At 44.4% G+C, this 19,103-nt stretch overlaps 1 protein-coding gene across 7 annotated transcripts; it reads left to right on the forward strand.

Moving 5' to 3' along the window:
* The first annotated feature begins 1,190 nt into the window (after positions 1–1,190).
* tom1 (target of myb1 membrane trafficking protein) lies at positions 1,191–18,775 on the forward strand. Of its 7 annotated transcripts, none has more exons than XM_015945239.3 (16): positions 1,191–1,372; positions 5,681–5,765; positions 5,845–5,923; positions 6,008–6,157; positions 6,237–6,371; positions 6,468–6,587; positions 8,067–8,183; positions 8,358–8,491; positions 8,558–8,597; positions 8,678–8,807; positions 12,678–12,741; positions 13,114–13,183; positions 13,388–13,453; positions 13,770–13,832; positions 17,639–17,678; positions 18,159–18,775. In XM_015945239.3, exons 1-16 carry the CDS (start codon positions 1,321–1,323, stop codon positions 18,251–18,253), a joined length of 1,440 nt encoding a protein of 479 aa, XP_015800725.3. In that variant the 5' UTR covers positions 1,191–1,320; the 3' UTR covers positions 18,254–18,775. The 7 variants fall into 7 exon arrangements, with proteins under 7 accessions (XP_015800725.3, XP_015800726.3, XP_015800727.3 ...); XM_015945240.3 differs by having other exon boundaries at positions 8,361–8,491; XM_015945241.3 differs by lacking the exon at positions 13,388–13,453.
* The last annotated feature ends 328 nt before the right edge of the window (positions 18,776–19,103 follow it).

Raw genomic sequence — 19,103 nt, forward strand, 5'->3', positions numbered from 1 at the left:
CTCATACTAAGCAAGCATGCAGCGACAGTGGACAGGAAAACTCCCTTTTAACAGGAAGAAACCTCCAGAGAATCCTGGCTCAGTATAAGCAGCCATCCTCCACGACTCACTGGGGATCGAGAAGACAGAGCATGCACGCACGCACGCACACACACACACACACACACACACACACACACACACACACACACACACACACCAAGTAGTGTTTCTATGGTTACATTGTGATTTCTTAGTAAATATTCTATTTGGTGAGAGATAAACTTTACTGTATTTATCCTAGTGGATCTATAATTAAACGGGTAAACTAGTAGTAGCACATTCAACGTCAAGGAAAGCAAAAAGTTAATATCAGGAGAGAGAGAATGTTTAAGTGGTTAGCAGCAGTGTGCTAGTCGATGGCCCCCTCCATGAGGCCACCACAGCTCAGCAGAACATCATTGTAGCTTCTTCTGGGGAGAAAAACACTTAGAGAAAAAATAAAGTTAACAGCTGAAATAGCAGGAAATAATACAGTTAAAGAGCAGATTGTAGAAGAAAGTAGTCGAGTGTGAAAAGTGGTCAGTGTATCCTCCAGCAGTCTAAGCCTATAGCAGCATAACTACAGAGATAACTCTGGATAATCTAGCCTTTTAGATGGAGGCATGTTGGAGGCAGGGCAAGGGAGAGCCGAGAGGATCTGCTGCTGTGGCCCCAGACTCTGGACCTCTCTCCCCCTGAGCCTGAGATCAGTGGACTCAGTGGTCTCCTTTAAAGAGCAGCTGAAGACTCAGGCTTTGTGTGACCTTCACCACCATCCTCTCCTTATTCAGCTTTCTACCTATTCCACCTTTTCTGGGATCCACAGATTTTCCCTGTTTCCCTTTCCTTACATTTTTCTCACTATTCTTCTTATTTCTCCTAATTTTAACCATATTTTTAAAATAATTTTTGAAGATTTTTTGTATTTTAAATGTTTATTTCTTGTGATTTTTAACTTGAGCTAATTTTCTTTATTTCCTGTAGGAAAGCTTTATTGTTTATTTTTAGCCCCCTATAAACATGTATGTGGAATGTCAGTTAAAGGATTTGGGACGTTTTAGTCACAGCTCTGCTCGAGCTGCTACAAGTGAAGCTGCCAGCAGGGGGCGCCGTCTCCGTGTGCTACCGTTATTTCCCCGACCACGTGATTAGTGCGGCTGTCCCTTTAAGAGCTGACGCAGATCAGTCCGGTGTCCCACTCTGAGCAGAACACCTCCAGCAGAAGCAGCACTGCGGCTCGTCGCAGACGGCTCGGCCCGGAGACGTCGGCGCCTCCCTGGGCCCTCTCCGCCCAGCACCATGGACTTTCTGATGGGGAACCCGTTCAGCACGCCGGTGGGCCAGAAGATCGGTGTGTAATAAAACGCTTATTATTCTGTTATAAACAATACAACATTCAGCCAGGCTCAGATGAAGCACCCTCCCGCTCCGCAGCATCGCTCTGCTCGGTTCGGGTTTGACCCAGAACGAGGTGCGTTTCCGCTGGGAGGACGGGTTCGCTGCGGGAACAGAAACGACGAACGCAGCGGCAGCAGCTCGCGGTAACGGACGGTCAGGCGGAGGGGGGTCGGTCGCTGTTCGAGTCCGCTGTAGACGTGACAGAGCCGGGGACGTGTTGGTTCTGACCCAAAAGAAGCGTCAGGAGCCTGGTTCTGCTCTAGAGAACACAGAACCCGTATTTACCTTTACCTGTAGCGGACTCACCTGAGGAACGTAAACAGGCTTCAGCCCTCATCGGGTCCAGGCTTCCAGAATAACGTGTTCTATTATTACAGCAACATTTGGGTTTTTCCACTTTAAAATGTAAATGTCGTCACATCTGTAGGTTTTATACGTTTATTAGGTTTTTAAATAACATTTTTAATGTCCACACCCAGAAAAATGTCTTGTTTACTTTTTCTTTCTACCTTTAATTCATTTCTAGTAATAATAGCAGTGCTGTAATGACCAATATTACAATATTATAGTAATAATAATATGATGTAAGCATGAATTTAACATTATTCTTTCATTGGATTCTATTGTCTTCTATCCTAATACATTTATTTTATAAGTTTTCTTTATTCCCTACTAACACAGGTCTGTTGCAACAACATAGTTGCAGGAACGTGGTATGTTACGTGGTATGTTACGTGGTATGTTACGTGGTATGTGACTTCCACAGTGAAATTCCGCTACAACGCTGTCAGAACGTCACACAGGGCGTTGCTGGAAGGTTGTCCCGACATATCCACAACTTTACTGCGATGTTGTGACAACATTGCTATTGTAACGTTGTGACAACATACCAACTAAGTGTTTGTGGCATGTTGCAGAGACGTTTTCAGGTTAACTTTTTTTTGTCCTTCATTCATTATGTAGATACCACAGGGAATTATATTGCAAACCTAATGGCAGATTAACAGCAAAAACAACCAGAATGACAAAACAAACAAATAAAAATCTTAAAAACAAGTAATATAGGACAGCGGTGTCTTGATTTCATTTAAAAAATAAGCTCTGCTGCATATGTTTAGCAGTAGGCAGCAGGATCAGATGTAATTTCACAAAGGATGGACAATAAACGGACTTTTTAGCTTTTTATAAAGGTTTGACATTTTCATACACAATTTAAACAAAACATTTTTACAGCACCTCTCAAAATAAAAATCACAAGGCGCTTCAAAAATATAAAAGATTAAAAAAAAAAAATATATATATATATATATATATATATATATATATATATCAAAATGGATGAAATCCCACCATCTCCAACTCCAACTCTCTAAAACTGAACTACTTGTCATCCCAGCAAAAACATCCATTCAGCACAATATCTCAACGCAAAATGGCTTCCTATCTCTGGCTCCTTCAAAGGCAGTTCGAAATCTGGGTGTTGTGATTGATGAACACCTGACCTTTACCTCTGTTGTTCGTTCATGCCGCTTTACGCTGTATAACATACGAAAGATCAGACCATACCTAACACAACATGCCACCCAGCTCCTGGTGCAGTCTACTGTCATCTCCCGCCTCGATTACTGCAATGCCCTTCTAACTGGTCTTCCAGGCTGTACTGTGAGACCTCTTCAAATGGTCCAGAACGCAGCGGCGCGTCTGGTCTTCAATCAGCCAAAAAGAGCACACGTCACCCCTCTGTTCATTGAGCTCCACTGGCTACTGCTAGCAGCACGCATCAAATTCAAATTGCTAACACTAGCATACAAAGTCCGAGATGGTACGGCTCCCATCTACCTGAATCCTCTTGCAAAGGCTTACGTCTCGGCCCGGCCGCTCCGGTCATCACAGGATCGTCGGCTAGCAGTGCCTACACCACGCTCAGGACAATCCAGACTCTTCTCATGCATCGTTCCACAAATGTGGAATGACCTTCCAAGCACTACCAGAACTGCGGCTTCCTTTTCAATTTTCAAGAAACTCCTGAAGACCCTGCTCTTCAGAGAGCATCTTCTAAACTAGCACCCTCCCTGCACCCGTCCCCCTCTCTACCGTCCACTCCTTGTTCCCTCCTGTCCATGATTGATGTCAATGTTGTTGTTATTGTTGTTGTTAGCCTCAAGGGCAACATGCCGATTATCACTTGTAAGTCGCTTTGGACAAAAGCGTCTGCTAAATACATAAACATATGTATAAAAATAGAAAATGCAAAAATTGTGAACAAAAGAAAGAAAAAGAAAACAGAAAGGGTGCAGGCGGCACCTATGTCTTGCAGATTTTGTCCACATGACCCTCTGCTGGGTGTCTACATGTTCAGATTGTTTCCATACATTGCACATCTCCCTGTGGCTTGGATGAAGGAGATGAAAGGACAGACTGACTTAAGCCTGATTCATGCTTCTCTGTCTGCGTCAGTGCGGAGACACGCAACGTCCTTGCGGGCCTGCCGGAGAGCTCCGCATGGACGGACGGAGTCAAGCTCTCTTTTCTAAACATCCGTCAGTCGAGACGCACAACGCAAGCTTGTGATTGGTCAGGACGCCGCTGTCGTCTACACAGCCAACATTGCACCCTCCATGGACGTAATTTTCCCTTTAGAAGTGTGTGTGTGTGTGGGGGGGGGGGGGGTCTTTACAGAATACTCTAATGGGAAACAGGCTTCAACACAAACGGTTGTTTTCTGCTTGGTCCTAGAGCTCAACCAGTGTCAATTTAATATAGCGTAATATTGTTTTTGGATGGTAAAAAGTGCAGGGGTCAAAACTTGACTTTGGAAAAAGTGGGGGGGGGGACATGTCCCCCCTGTCCCCCCCCCCAAAAAATTTATGTCCATTGCTCCCTCAAAAACATAAAGAGAGCCGAGGATAACTACGGCAGGCACGGAGAAGCTTGAAGAATACCTCGCGAAAAAACTCTAAAAACATGAACGTTTAATTCCCCGTGACTGGAGGAGTGAAAAGATGCACAGCAAGCGTTTTATTTGTGGACGGAAATGACAGGAAACGTGGTTTAGAGGTGGCGAGCGCATGAAGAGGTGGAGGAGGATGAGAGACAAATAAGTCCGTGTTAAAAAGTCTCTTATATACAAAAAACACAATATAAACACACTATCTTTGACCGATACATGAACAGCGCTACGCCCTCTGCTGTCCTGGCGGGGAATTGCTTTGCAACACTCTCCAGGAGACGGAGAAGTATGAGAGCAAAACGCTTCCGTCAATCCGTGCGTGCGTGTCCCTTGCGGAGCTGATGGAGAAGCATGAACCAGGCTTTAGCCCTCCTCAGAAAAATGGGCCTCCATTTGTGTGGCCCGACGCTGTGCTTCAGGCCAGGGGCGGCGTTAGGCCCGGCTTACTTGGGCTCAAGCCCCGAATCTTTAAAGAAAAGCCCCGGATCTAAAACGTGGAAGTAACATGCAGTACCAAAGTCCAACAGAGAGGGAGCAGCTGGCAGTAGTTTGTATACAGCCTGCCTGAGCCTCCACCACTGAAGAAGAAGCCCTTCAGCAGCCGGCTTCTTCTACACTCTCTGCCTGAAACGCATGAGTGAAGATGGACATAAGGACGTTTTTTAGACCAAAAGTACAACGACAGAACCCCAGCTTTGATGAGACTGGTGTTGACTCAGGTTTGTGAGTCTTAATAGAAAATATTTGTTGTGCTGTTGGTTTGCCTAAAGTTAGCTTACTATCAGGTAAAGTTGATGGAGAAAGAAAGGGAATATTCACTATCATCTCACACTAAACACTAACAGGAACAATACTCTGCCCTGAAAATGCTTCATATGTAGCTTCAGATTAAAAATTATGTGGTGCAAGACAAATATATATGATGTTGACTAGTGCATGTCACGTGTGTGTGCGCGTGTGTGAGTGTGTGTGTGTGTGTGTGCGTGTGTGTGTGTGCGTGTGTGTGTGCGTGTGTGTGTGCGTGTGTGTGTGTGTGTGTGTGTGTGTGCGTGTGTGTGTGTGCGTGCACACACGTGACACAATAAGACTCACAAACCTGAGTCGACACCCGTCTGTTCTGTGGTATCCTGTCATGTAGCCGCGTAAAGTAAACGCGTCAAGCATGAACCAAGCTTTAATGTTCACCAGTGGTGGAAACAGCGTAGAGGAATAAAGCGTGAGGTAAAAACGAGGTGTTGTGCAGAGATGCGTCATCCGTATGAATGAATACTGACTCTTTATGACAGTCCGCTGATCTGTGTCCTCTCTCAGAGCGAGCGACCAGCTCCAGCTCACCGTCTGAAGACTGGGACCTCAACGTGGAGATCTGTGACCTGATCAACAGCTCAGAGGAAGGGTGTGTGTGTGTGTGTGTGTGAACATCAGAAACAAACCACTCCCTGGAGGTGACGTAAACATAAACACTCTGGTTCCAGGCCCAAAGAGGCACTCAGAGCCATCAAGAGGAGGATTGTGGGGAACAGGAACTTCAAGGAGGTCATGCTGGCCCTCACTGTGAGTTTAGCGCTGATGAAGTCTCAAAGTTGCACCTGTCAGCTCGTCTCTGTGCCATTCGTCCTGTTTTGATGTGGTTTGCAGGTTCTGGAGTTCTGTGTGAAGAACTGTGGCTACAGGTTTCACATCCTGGTGACGACGCGGGATTTCGTTGAGGGGGTTCTGGTGCGCGCCATCATCCCGAGAAACAACCCCCCACAGGTGGTTCATGACAGGGTTCTACGCGTCATCCAGGTGAGGTCATAGAAGAGACACGCGCCGGGCGGGGCCCCGCCTCATACCCGTGAGTAATTTGTGGTATTTGCTCCTCAAGGCGTGGGCCGACGCGTTCCGCAGCTCTCCTGACCTGACAGGCGTAGTGTCGGTGTACGAAGACCTGCGCAGGAAAGGACTGGAGTTCCCCGCGGCTCAGCTGGATGGTTATTCTACAGCTCAGGGCACAAAAAAGGTGCAGGCAGTGCTGCTTTCTCTTTCTTCTCTTAATCTCTGCCGGCTTCCTCTCATCTTTGGGTGTTTCTGTCATTTCTGCGCCTCCGCCTGTCAGACGTTGTCTGGGAACGGGCCTGCGGTCACCACCCTGCCCGCCGTACGTTTGTCCTCCACACCTCAGACTTCCGACCTGAAACTGGTCCTGGAGGGAACTAGTTCCATCACTCCCAGCCAGGTGATGGCGCTAAAAGCATGACCCGTGCGTCTCTTTTGCCAGTGATGCCCCCTTTCCACAGGAGGTGGGCGATTATCGGGACCCAACATTTGACCAGACCTGCTGTGGCTCTTCCAGGGATTACTCAGTGATCTTTTATCGGTCTACATTCACTAGTGGTGTCTAAGGGGGAGTGGTTCTAGGGTCAGCTGGTTGTAGTATGACTGTAATAAGCCTCTTTGTTGGAGGAGTCTGGGATGGACCCGCCAACTTTGACAATACCCTCTCGCCTTGGTACCGCCCTCCAGTGGCGCAAAAAGTGGGTATGCAGTGGATGCGGAGGGGGCGCCAAAGCGACGATGCTAAACCTCGTTTTAGTCTGCATTTCCTGTGTTTAATAACCGGTGTGTCGTTGTGAGTTTGTGTCTTTGCTAACGATAGAATTAATAACAAGATAATAAGATGACGCCTGAACCAGCGGGTTTCGTGTGCTTGTAACGGCTCAGGTGGACCCGTGAAGACAGCCGAACACAAGAAAACGTTTCAAAGCTTTATCAGAATCATTAGAAGTTTAGCTGTGAGTCGTTTAGGGGGCAGCGTGGGTCAGAGCCAGAGAGGTGAACAGCAGGATGATCCAAGAAGGGGCGGACGAGAGGCTGACGTCTGTGGGTCCCGATGTCGGAGGTCCAAGAGTAACCCAGGTGGGGTGAGACGAGGTGGGGTGAGACGAGGTGGGGTGAGACGAGGTGGGGTGAGACGAGGTGGGGTGAGACGAGGTGGGGTGAGACGAGGTGGGGTGAGACGAGGTGGGGTAATCCAGTGAACAGAAACAAGGTCGTGAAAACAAGCATGGACCCGGGAGAGTGTACTTGCTAGAAGGCTATCCATAATCTGCCAAGGAGCCAGAGGCTGGGCGGAGCTTAATTCAAGTTTATTTATAAAGCCACAGCTGCAGCTCACCGCTCCCACGGGGATGGGTCAGACGTGGAGATGAATTTCACCCGCGTGTGAGGATGACTAAGGGACTTTAACTTTAATTTTACACACTACGCATCCAAAACACGTCAAACTGCACAGTTTAGATGGAGCCAGACAGGAAGTCAAACACAAAACCAGTGTAACAGGCTTGTGTCCACATAGGAACTACTATTCTATTTAGTGTCTTTTCTTGTTTGATCTTTTATTTTTACATTCTTGGTGCTCCTTTGCTATCCCTCCTGAGCTGTGGTAACACACAAATGTCCCCACCGTGGGATCAATAAAGTCTTATCCAATAGAAAACATCCAGAAACTTTCACAATAAAAGTCATTTTCTGTGACCCCTGAGACTGCTGAGAAATCTGGTCCATGTTTGGTTGCCCAGTGTTCTCCGTCCTGTAGAAAGGGGTCCTCGACGGCAACTCTTGCTTCTGTGCTTCTTCCCTTACGTTGACCTTTAACCCTTATCAGCTTGTACATTTTCCAGCGATGTAATGTTGGTAAATAATCCTGACACTCCAGGTGACAAAGCTAAAGACGGAGCTGGGAGTGGTGCGAAGCAACCTGACCACCATGTCAGAGATGATGAGCCAGCTGGATCCAGTCATGGTAAAGCAAGCGGACATGGAGCTGCTGGAGGTGAGACTTCACCTGAACAGAAACGGACTGCAGCAGAGTGCTGTCCTTCCTCTTGCTGCATACTGCCTCGTGGCGTTGCCCTTAACTGATCTAGCACTGCACACGCTTCATGTTGCATCTGGCCCTTCCAACCCCTCCCCGACCCACACATTCTCTGTCTCGTTGTGTCATTAGCAGTTATACACAGTTTGTAAGGAAATGCAGGATAGGATAGTGAAGATCCTCCCCAGACTCAACGAGGAGAAGCTGATCCAGGAGTTGCTGGCAGCTAACGATGAAATGAACACCGCCTTCACCCGCTACCACAGGTAACCGCTCAAAATGCTGCGGCATCACTTTTTTCTCCCACTGACGGCTTGTCCTGGCGCTCGCAGGTTTGAAAGGCGATTACCGAACGGTCAAAGCAGTGACAAGGTAAAGATCTTTATGGTTACTTTTTCGTTGTGCTCATTTTCTGGTGACAGATGGCTGAACTTTGAATGGATTGCTTTCAGGGCCACACGAATGTCAACCTAGCAGACCTTGAGTCGTCCGTCAGCCAATCAGGGTTTGCATCTGTTAAAAGTGACAGCTCCCTCAGCCTGTCCAAACCTGACAGTCTGTCCAGTCAGATGGCAAAACTTAGTAAGTTAACCACTTTTAGCAGTTTAGTGGGTGATTGTGAGTTGGTTGGTAGTCCACTTTTCTATGGTGGACAGCCATGTGAATGACTGGGGGTGAGGGTTCCCTACACCATGGTTCCAGGACAAGATATAGTGTGGGTGTTTCTCAATGCCAAGGAACCTCGCCTTGATGTCTTGGCCCCGCCCCGGTTGCCTAGGAGTTACGTCATCAGGAGCCGCCAAGACGTGTTCCAACGTTCATGTTCTACTGAGGTGTGTGTTCTCCGTTTGTTAGCCGTTTAGCTAGCTGAGCGAGGATACACGGGAGGTGTCTTGTAGACTAGCCTTGGTCAAAAATTACCCACAATGCACCGCGGTATTTTCAAAAAGAGGGTGGATCAGAAGCCGGCAGCTACTTCGGGGACAAATTTCAAGTTTAAAAGTAAGTCAACTAATTTAAAATGTTTTTTTTTTTTTAGATCCAAAGAAGTTATCTATGGTTGGTTAGTTGCTTAGTAGTTGCAGGTTTGGTGGCTAGCGGGTAGTAACTCGCTAATATTTTTAATTTAATAAACATAAACACAATTTAAAAAGTAAAATGCTCGTTATATATTTATATTGAAACTAATACGTATAAAATATAACGTTACCTCCTGTGTCATGTGACGTTATGTGACCGCCCTGGAAGCCGTGGTCACGTGATGCAAGTCTGTTCCATTTAACCGTTTTCTTTGACCAAGGAAGGACCGTGTCCTCGTAAGCAAGGTGCCTGGCCTCACAAGACATCGCCTCGCAAGGCCAGGCGCCTTGACATTGAGAAACACCCATAGTGTGTGTCTCCACTACCTACAGTGTTGGTCCTCTTCCTTTAGCTCCATCGTACTCACACAAGAAGGTCATCAGAACCAAAAGTCCAGTCGCTGAAAAATACTGGTAGCTTCGTAACATATAATCATAAAAATCTGGTCTCCAGCACATAGGGTGTGGGTCTAGCGTCTTTGGGGGACGCCATATTAGACGCCATGTTTCCTTCTGGCCTGTCGATGATGTCACACTAGATCATTAGCTGGATATACCACTTTACAAACATGAATGTAATAAGAAAGCTGCTAAACTCTTTCCAAAACCTATGTGAAAGAACACAATCGAAGAAGAGATGCCATATATTTTGGCCGAGTGGTATTGCCGTAGTGTGATGATGTCATTGGCAGGCGCAGGACCCAGAGCAGATCCAGAAATTATGGCGCCAGAAACCTAGCATCAGCATTGCTTTCTATCAATTAGAATTAACTGAAGGGCCATGGAAGTCTGAGGAGCCGCGTCGAGGTCGCATGCGTTCTGCTCCACAGTTTTTTTAGGCTAGCAACAGTCACAGTGATACGGCGTAAAACTACCCTGACGTGTGTGTGTGTACGGCCCCCTAGCGCCACGAGGTCCCTGCTCACACCAACAGCAGTCTTACAACTGCCCGTTTCCATGAGATTAGCATTGGGCGGGTTCCCAGTCCCAATCAGGGCTCTAATACGGTACTGCTAGCCCTCAGTCTGTTTCACCCGGCTATGCGACACACATAGTCTACCTCCTGTTATTCATCAACTCTGGGTTTTCCCAGTGTGTCCTGCAGAGAGGTTCGGACATGGTAGCTATCAGAGAATACACTCAAACCTTCACTTTGTGGGTGGGCTTACTGTACCACCGTCACACCCCCTACCTGTTGGACCATGAGGTCAGCTGGCCTCATGCAGACCCGGGGTGTTTCTCAGTGTCAAGGCACCTGGCCTCGCAAGGCGCCTGGCCTTGCGAGGCCAGGTGCCTTGCTTACGAGGACACGGTCCTTCCTTGGTCAAAGAAAACGTTAAATGGAACAGACTTGCATCACGTGACCGCGGCTTCCACGGCGGTCACGTAACGTCACGTGACACGGGAGATAAGGTTATATTTTATACGTATTAGTTTCAATATAAATATATAACGAGTCTTTTACTTTTTAAATTGTGTTTAAGTTTATTAAATTAAAAATATAAGTGAGTTACTACCCGCTAGCCACTGAAGCTGCAACTACTAAGCAACTAACCAACCATAGATAACTTCTTTGGATCTAAAAAAAACATTTTAAATTAGCTGACTTACTTTTAAACTTGAAATTTGTCCCCGAAGTAGCTGCCGGCTTCTGATCCGCCTTCTTTTTGAAAATACTGCGGTGTATTGTGGGTCATTTTTGACCAAGGCTAGGTTACAAGACACCTTCTGTGTATCCTCGCTCAGCTAGCTAAACGGCTAACAAACGGATAACACACGCCTCGGTAGAACATGAACATTGGAACACGTCTTGTTGGCTCCCGATGATGCATCTCCTAGGCAACCGGGGCGGGGCCAAGACATCAAGGCGAGGTTCCTTGGCTTTGAGAAACACCCTCAGTCTCTGCCAAGTGCAGTAATTGTGAATGAAGCTTCTATGAGGCCTCGCCTGTGTGGTGACGCTGTTTTTCCTTTCACACTCTACCATAACTACCTGGTAGCAGTGCTGCTTTGCTCATGTCGTCACCATTTATGTCCTCAGGTGATTGCTCTAGATGCGCCAACGGCTTGCAAAGCAGATCGTTTATGTACTCTTCTCTGGCCCTCGAGCACCGTTCCTTTTGGGTTGTTTAGTCAAACTGTTAATGACAGAAGTTTGAATTTCATTCCAGCGTGACAATAAAAAATACTCCTTATTTTACATTCTGTAACACCCAGATCCGATTTCCACACTCTACCCTTCTACATCCTGCCAAGTGTTCGGTGTTGTTTTTGCTTATGTAGAATTAAAAATTGAGCGGCTGAATCACCGTGTCGCTCTAAGACCCGTACGCCATGTTGAGCATTAATGGAACTGTCAGACACGCTGAAACTAGCCATGCCGCGTGCACGAACACACCCACGTTCTGGATTGTGCTGGCTTTTACACAAAGCAGGACAGATCGGTTCTTTCTGTAGCATAACAACACTAGACCTTATCACTATTATATCAGTCCACTTTAAATTAGTTTCAGCATCATGTGTCCTGGAGTTTGTAACCAAGAGACAAAAGCAAAGATTAAAGAGACAGAAACTAGAAACAGGTGTTTCAATAATATTCTTTAATTTATTATAAAAGAAAATCCAACTGTTATTGGACACCTGCAGTACCGAGACCCTCCACTAAAGGGCAAACGTGCCTTACAGGATTAGGTTTTTGTTCTAGATGAAAGCACTTATCCTGTTAAAGGGATAGTTAGCAGTTTGGGCTTGCTTTTAGCACCCCCTAGTGTCTGTTTGTGGAACCTCCTTGCTGTCGTTCGTCTTTTTAACTCATTCGCTACCAGCGTTTCTCACCGTTTTTACTGTATTTTTAAGAGTCACAGAACATTGCGCGCTAAGATGACGTCGACGCCAAAACTAAGCGGAGACTCACCTCTTACGTCAGGAAGAATCAGCGCGTTTCGAACGTTATCCGATCTTTCATAATCCGTTGTTGAATTGTGATCGGCAGAAGCTTTTCCGGTTCGCGCCTCACTTTCTTTAAAGCAGCGGCCCACCCAAAACGATCTAACACATGGATGTTCTGCCTCCTGATCACGTGACGTGTGACGTACGCGCATGAAGATCAGCTTTAGAGCTGAGGTGTTTGTTCTCACGGTGCGGGGGCTCGTCCGACGCCCACACAGAAAAAACATGCTAATGACGACGTTAAGTCGTCAATAACAGTGAATGAGTTAATAATTAATCTCACAGCTGAAACGTCCCCTCAGCCTTCATTATGTATATTTAACCATATCAATGACACATTTATTAAAACGTAACAATGACACGGTTACGTCTGTCATGATCGATTTTTCTTATTTGATGAAATAAACATTGTGTTGCTCTGCAGGTACAAGTGAGTCAGACGACATGTTATCCCAGAAGATAAACGTCCCCGCTTCACAAAGATCCAGGTAAACCAAGACTGAAGCACATTTCTGTGGCCCAGCAGAGAGGAAGCTGAGTTTAAGCAGCTGCAGCTGCAGCAGGAGGGAAGCTGGAGGCTCACAGGGGGAACGTTCAGGAGCGAGGCTCCGATTCTAATCTCTAAATTTATTTCACTTCTAGGACTAGAAAGTAGTCAGAAAAGAAATGTTTTGGACCTTGATCAAGCATGCATGATGATTTTCTGCACATTTTATTACATGTTCAGTTGAACTGGACAAAAATTCTGCAGCTAGTTTCTCAGGGTCAACGATTTTTCTGTTTGATGTCTTTTGTCGTTTTAAACGTATTTCTCCACTTTTTGAAATGATGAGCCAACATGTGTGATTGTTGGGTTTCAGCCAGAAGGATGGAGTCGCTGTGGACAGTCTGCCTCAAGCTCAGGATGGCACTTCACTAAACTCTGGGATGGTAAGCAAAGATATTGTAAAATGTGTGTGAGTTGTACAAATGAACAGGATTAGTCACAAGATAGGGAATGAAGGGAAAAGTGGGAAACAAGGTCAGATTTAGCCTTAGTTCCTACGGTTGACTGGGCTGATGTTCATGCACCAGACATCTAACGCTGGTTTGACTCGGTACCTCTTTCCTCCTAAATCAACTGTCTGCACGAAGGAGGGGAGTCCAGCCTCCACCCGCAGCTCCTCACCAAAGTTAGACTGGATGATTAAAAGGGGAATGGTGGGTCTCATTCCAAACTCCACGTCTGCAGCCGTGTGTTGCCTTGCTTTAGTTGTGGAGTTGGCTGGTATTGTGCTGTGGTTTGTCTCCTGGTGTGTGGAACCTCAGGGTTGCATGCTGGTTTGGAGGTTCCAGCGCATGATGGTGTTTGTTTTCTTAAATCAGATGTTCACACTGCGCTGGTGCAGGAAATGCTTTTTCATCAACGTGTGTTTCCTTTAGCCTTTTTAAATCCTGGTTTGGATTTGGTGGCATGATGACACTGGTGAATGTAGCTCCTACCTCCAGTAACCAACCCTTCTGCGGCCCTTTTTAGATTCCCATCAGCCAGTCCAACGTTATGGATGATATAGAGAAGTGGCTAGCGTTGGACGATGAGGTTAGTAGCTTCATTATTATGCAAAAACACTAAAATCATACAACCAGGTTCCTGTTTGTAGCCTTCTTTTAAAATATCTGTTTCAGAGCAACGTTTAAATCGCGGTGATCGAAGGCACCAGTCTGGGGTTTATAGAATAACTAGGGGTGGGTATTTAACGCAGTATTTGTGATTAATTAATTAGAAAAAAAAATGCATAAAAATTTTACCCCTTGAGCCCAAGCGCAGAAAATTCTAGCATCAATATTTCTGCCCAATTTATTGATAATTATCATCAAGCTGCACACCTAACAAAGCTGCAGAGCCTGGGCTACAAAACCAGATAAACCTTTTTACCTGCGCCAAACACAACTAAAATCATAATTAAATGAATCATGACAAATCACTCTTCATGAAGAAAAAACAATTTTTTCAAGTCAAAATTACTTTAATATCTGTTGTGTTTTGTAGTTGGTAGAAAGCAGGCGGTAACTTTATCCATAGGAACGTTATTACAGCAGGACATGATGATCTGAGCTTCAGCTCTAACAGAGAGATGCTCTTGGTGCACTGCGGCGCTCCAGTTTGCCATCTCAACTTATTTTGTTCAAAAGCAAATCTTATTGCCTGTGTTTACTTTCATTTTCAATATATTTGCTGACCGGAGCTCTACATTAACGCCCTTTGTCATCGTGACACCTCCCTCTGTTGCGCCATGGTGCAATAGCCGTTTATAAGACAGACCATTACTGCAATATTACTACCGAGTGAGACGGAACGAATGCTGCATAATTCGCGCAACACCATGGCAGCATGGCGCGTTTAGAAGACACACCGTTGCAGTAATAGTACGCCGATTTGCCGGCACCGTGTGTCTTGTAAAAAGGGCTAATGCTTACCTTTGAATGAGACCAAAGTAATTAAACAGACTTGGTTACGAAAATCTACTCATTAAAGTGTGGGTATGTCATCTGTAACTCACTAACATTATTGGTAATAAGACATATTGTCTTGATCGATAAAAAAGTGATTAATCATGATTAATTAATTACATCGCCTCTAATTAATTAGATTAATGCTTTAATCGAGTCCCATCCCTAATAATGTTTACATGCTGTGTTGCTGCTCTGATACGTTGGGTTTTAGAGTTGCTCTAAGATGGCAGCTATCGGTGTTGTAACCACACCGACTAGCAGTTTTTTAATAGCAACTTTTTTATTAATGTCATGTCTTCCCTTTGGGTGGGTTTAGCGTAATAAAGTTGTGATCCATTTAAATTAGCAGCAAAGGCAGAAGAATAGGAGACTTTTATGAAATCCTCTTGGATCTTTTTTTGTTGTTGTTGTTAGTAAAAAGTGTTCCAGGCTTCCCCCACTTAAAAAAAATCTGTTTTTCAGAGTAAAGCAACTCTGCTCAACATCACGAACCAAGTGTAGGCTTCTCCTTCTTCTAGTCGTGTTGCCCGTTTTTGTTTAAATTTTAGTTTGACTTCATTAGTGGAAATAAATGCACGGACACATTTCCTTAGAATAGGAACACTGAGAAAATCTCATTTTTTTTAAATGTAGAGTTTAAAGAACTCAGAATTTTGACAGATGTGATTTTCACTACCTGTTATCAGTAGAAAAATGTCTCCATTATGAACACAACCATAGGGAGCCTAAGTCCCTTCCACACCACGGGTCCACGGAAGAACGAAAAAATGAATGCAAGCCAACGGGGCTAAAAACGCTATTTTCTAACTCCGCTTGTTTTGTGCCATGGATTTCACATATGATGTCCGTGAGTTTTAAAGACACATTTTGATACCAAGAACGCACTTATTTTCGAACGGGGGGGAAATGCTATTTTAGGTTTTGTGTGAAAATAAGTCCAGGACTACAAATGCGCTTCACGAAAGGGATGTCATCGGCCCAGACACGGAGAAAACTGAGGGAAAAGGGCTGTAAGTTCAGCGAACTTCCCACCGGAGGAAAGAACCACCATAAATCTGGTCATGTGGTAAGTAGCAGCTACGCTAGGGGAGGGGAGATTATGTGGTGACGTCACACATGCGACGTGCCGATTTCTAGTTTGTACTCATGCTAATTACGAACTTTTACAAGCTAATAAATCTCAAAGTGACAGGCGTGGCCGAATCACCCATCATTAGCAGTGTTGGGAACGTTACTTTAAAAAAGTAATTAGTTATAGTTACTGATTACTTTGTCAAAAAAATAACTCAGTTACTAACTGAGTTACAAGATTATAAAAGTAACTAATTACCAAGAAAAATAACTGCTTAGTTACTTTTTTCATTAAAGAATGCAAGAATTACTACAATAGTGAAATATAAATGACTGACTGGAACATAATAAAATGTATGTCCAAATGTTTTTTATAAACCTGAATAATTTAAATAAATAAGCACTTAACAGGAGGAACTACTAATAGGAACATTACACTAATCTAGACTATTAAAAGGTCTCTGTGTGATATTTAACAAGACCCCAATCAGCTAAAATTTAAAATTGCAAATAGAAACACCTGTAAAGGTTCCCGAGCCTTTAAATGGTCTCTCGGTCTAGTTAAATTACAGAAATGAATGTAATTTTGCACAGCATTTTAATTTTTCCAGCTTCACATAATTGTGTGTTTTTCGCAGCATTTCTGTTGCTGCTAATCTATTAACGGTTAAATAAATAAATAAATAAAATCCTTTAAAATGACACTAGAAGAGGCACAAGCCTGATGGAGGACTTACATTTACTAACCTTGGGTCAGACCCAACCACAGAAGAGCTGAAGCTGGGTGGTAAACACACACAGGTAGTTCTAATAACACCTGAGCTCCATGGTGTCTGAGACTGATGCATCAGTGTTACAGCGGGACTAAAGACATGATCAGAAACCGGTTACAGCTGGATGATCTAGGAAGGTAGAAGATCAGGTCGTCTGAGCGGTGAACAGGTGAGCGGACCTTCAGGACGTCCCGCTGTCACGCTGAGAAGGACACGGCTGCAGATCCACACCTGCAGCCGTAGATATTCATCATGTCTTCCTCGTTCTTCACGGCCGTGATGCGCTTGTATGAAAACATCTGCCTCTTTAGCTCCTGATCAGCTGATGACAGCTTCAACACACCGCGCTGCTTAACGCACGCATTTCCTTATCAGTAACAGAAACGACGTTTTGTTAAAAGAAGACGGTAATTTATTAGTTTGCTCGTTACTGAAAGAAATTTTTTTTCTTAACGCGGTTATTTTAAACGGCGTTATTCCCATCACTGCTCTGTTGTGTCTACAGCAGGCAGAGACTGAGACCGTGAGGGTCTCCGCCCACCCGGCCAATCATCATCGTGTTTGTAAGAGCGTTACCGACACCTCTCTCTCCCTGGCTGCAGCTGAAGTGTGGCGGTCAGAAAGCCTCACACTGTTGCTCAACGTTCGACAAGCACATAGTAACGCACAACCTTCCGTCCCCAGTAACGGTAACGGCGTTGCAACGGCGGGAAAAGTAATTAATTAGATTATTTCGTTACCTAAAAAAGAACGCCGTTATATTTAAACGGTGTTATTCCCAACACTGATCATTAGTTTTCATTTAAATTGCAGTACAACATATGTGTGATCCAGGGTCTAAGGCAAAGCGGATTAGAAAATAGCGTTTCAGCCCCGTTGACTCACATTCATTTTTTCATTCTTCCGGGAACCCGTGATGCAGAAGTGACTTGGCTCTCTATTGTAGTGCCAGATACCAGCAGTTATCCCTCAAACGGGTCTGTGACAAAAAAATGCATGCTTACATTTAAATGAACTAAAATGTTCCTGTGTGTTTCATGTCATGCAGTATGATGACTACGAAGACTCGGATGGTGTGACCAGTGAAGGTGAAGATCTTTACATTTCTGTCATATTTAGATGCATGCTTTATTATTTGTAACTTTTTGAATAGAAATCAATCATTTTTGTCATTTTTATGAAAGTTATGAGAGGTTTGAGGTGTTTTACCTTATTTTTCACCAATTCATTTGTGGCAAAAATTTAAATTTCATGTATTCTATATATATATGAGTCAGTTAATTAGTGACGCTAACTAATTATACTTTTAATCAGCAGATGGCGGTAGAGACAACACTAGGTGTGAGCTGTCTCATTTAAAGGTTCAGTACGCAGGTCATTGATGCTGAAACATAAAAAAACTCAGCTTTAGTCATCCTGCAAACAGTCAGACAATTGTTTTTGATATGCTTCAAGACCTTAAAACTAAATAATGGAAACATGTCCGACACAAGTCTGCAACTAAAGAGCTTTTAGCTCATGTGGAAACCTTCCTGAAACCTGTTCGTCTGTTTCTGTCTGCTCTGCAGAGTTCGACAAGTTTTTGGCCGAAAGAGCAAAAGCAGCAGAGCGCCTGCCGTCCCTGCGATCCTCCTCACAGGAGTTCAGCTACTCCAATTCTTAATCCCCACATAAATCTGACAAACTATCATTTCTCTCAAAGCACATTTGGCTGGGAAACTGAGATATCTGGCTGGCGATTGGCCCAGTGGACGTGTTATGTCAGAATTCCTTACTGGACATGTTTGTGCAACTTAATTACAAACTGGAGGAAAAAGGCTGGATTTGATGATGTTTTTCGTTTATCAATGTGAGCGTATGTACATGAGCAAACATTTGCACAATTTTTACATGGTTACATTCCCGGTGTCGAAGAAAGAAAGAATATTGTTACAAGGCAGCCTTCGTTGTGTATTATATTGCTGTTTAATTTCTCTATCAATAATGTGAACGGTAACAGAAAAAAGCCACAAAAGCAAACACTGTAAAAAAAAAAAGAAGCTCAGCTGTAACAAACTGTAGTTTAATGATGTTGGATGTGGGAGATTTTTACTTCCAACTTTTCCCTTTGAAGATGTTTTACTTGAAGTTTAATATGAGGTCATGACAAGCTGCTGTCAAAAATTAAACTATTAACTAAAACTCAGTTTGTTGCCTTTTGTTCTTTTAGGTTATGATTTAAATCCCGAGTTTAAACCATGATGTTTATTCCATTTCCTGTGTTGCCTTGATTGGGACAAATCTTTAACCTATTACGGTTTAATGTTTGCTTCTAACATGAGTTAACGTCCGATGAAGTGTTAGAATTTCTGCAAAGAACACACGTGGTTATTGCAAAGGTCAAATGGGGTCATGCACGGGTATGATACTTGTTAAACATTGTGCGGCCGACGTTTTTGACACATATCCAGACCACACCACTACTTACTTTTTATTTTATTGATCAGATTCTTTAGAAAGAAAGGCATTTTTAC

Source organism: Nothobranchius furzeri, chromosome 12 (assembly GCF_043380555.1).
Source record: "Nothobranchius furzeri strain GRZ-AD chromosome 12, NfurGRZ-RIMD1, whole genome shotgun sequence".
NCBI lineage: Eukaryota > Metazoa > Chordata > Actinopteri > Cyprinodontiformes > Nothobranchiidae > Nothobranchius > Nothobranchius furzeri.

Excerpts from the sequence above, each read along its gene's own strand:
- tom1 (XM_015945239.3), top strand. The coding sequence starts at position 1,321 with ATGGACTTTCTGATGGGGAACCCGTTCAGCACGCCGGTGGGCCAGAAG. Across the intron at positions 8,184-8,357 it reads CGGACATGGAGCTGCTGGAG|CAGTTATACACAGTTTGTAA; the intron begins GTGAGACTTCAC and ends TTGTGTCATTAG. Across the intron at positions 13,833-17,638 it reads GGCTAGCGTTGGACGATGAG|TATGATGACTACGAAGACTC; the intron begins GTTAGTAGCTTC and ends CATGTCATGCAG.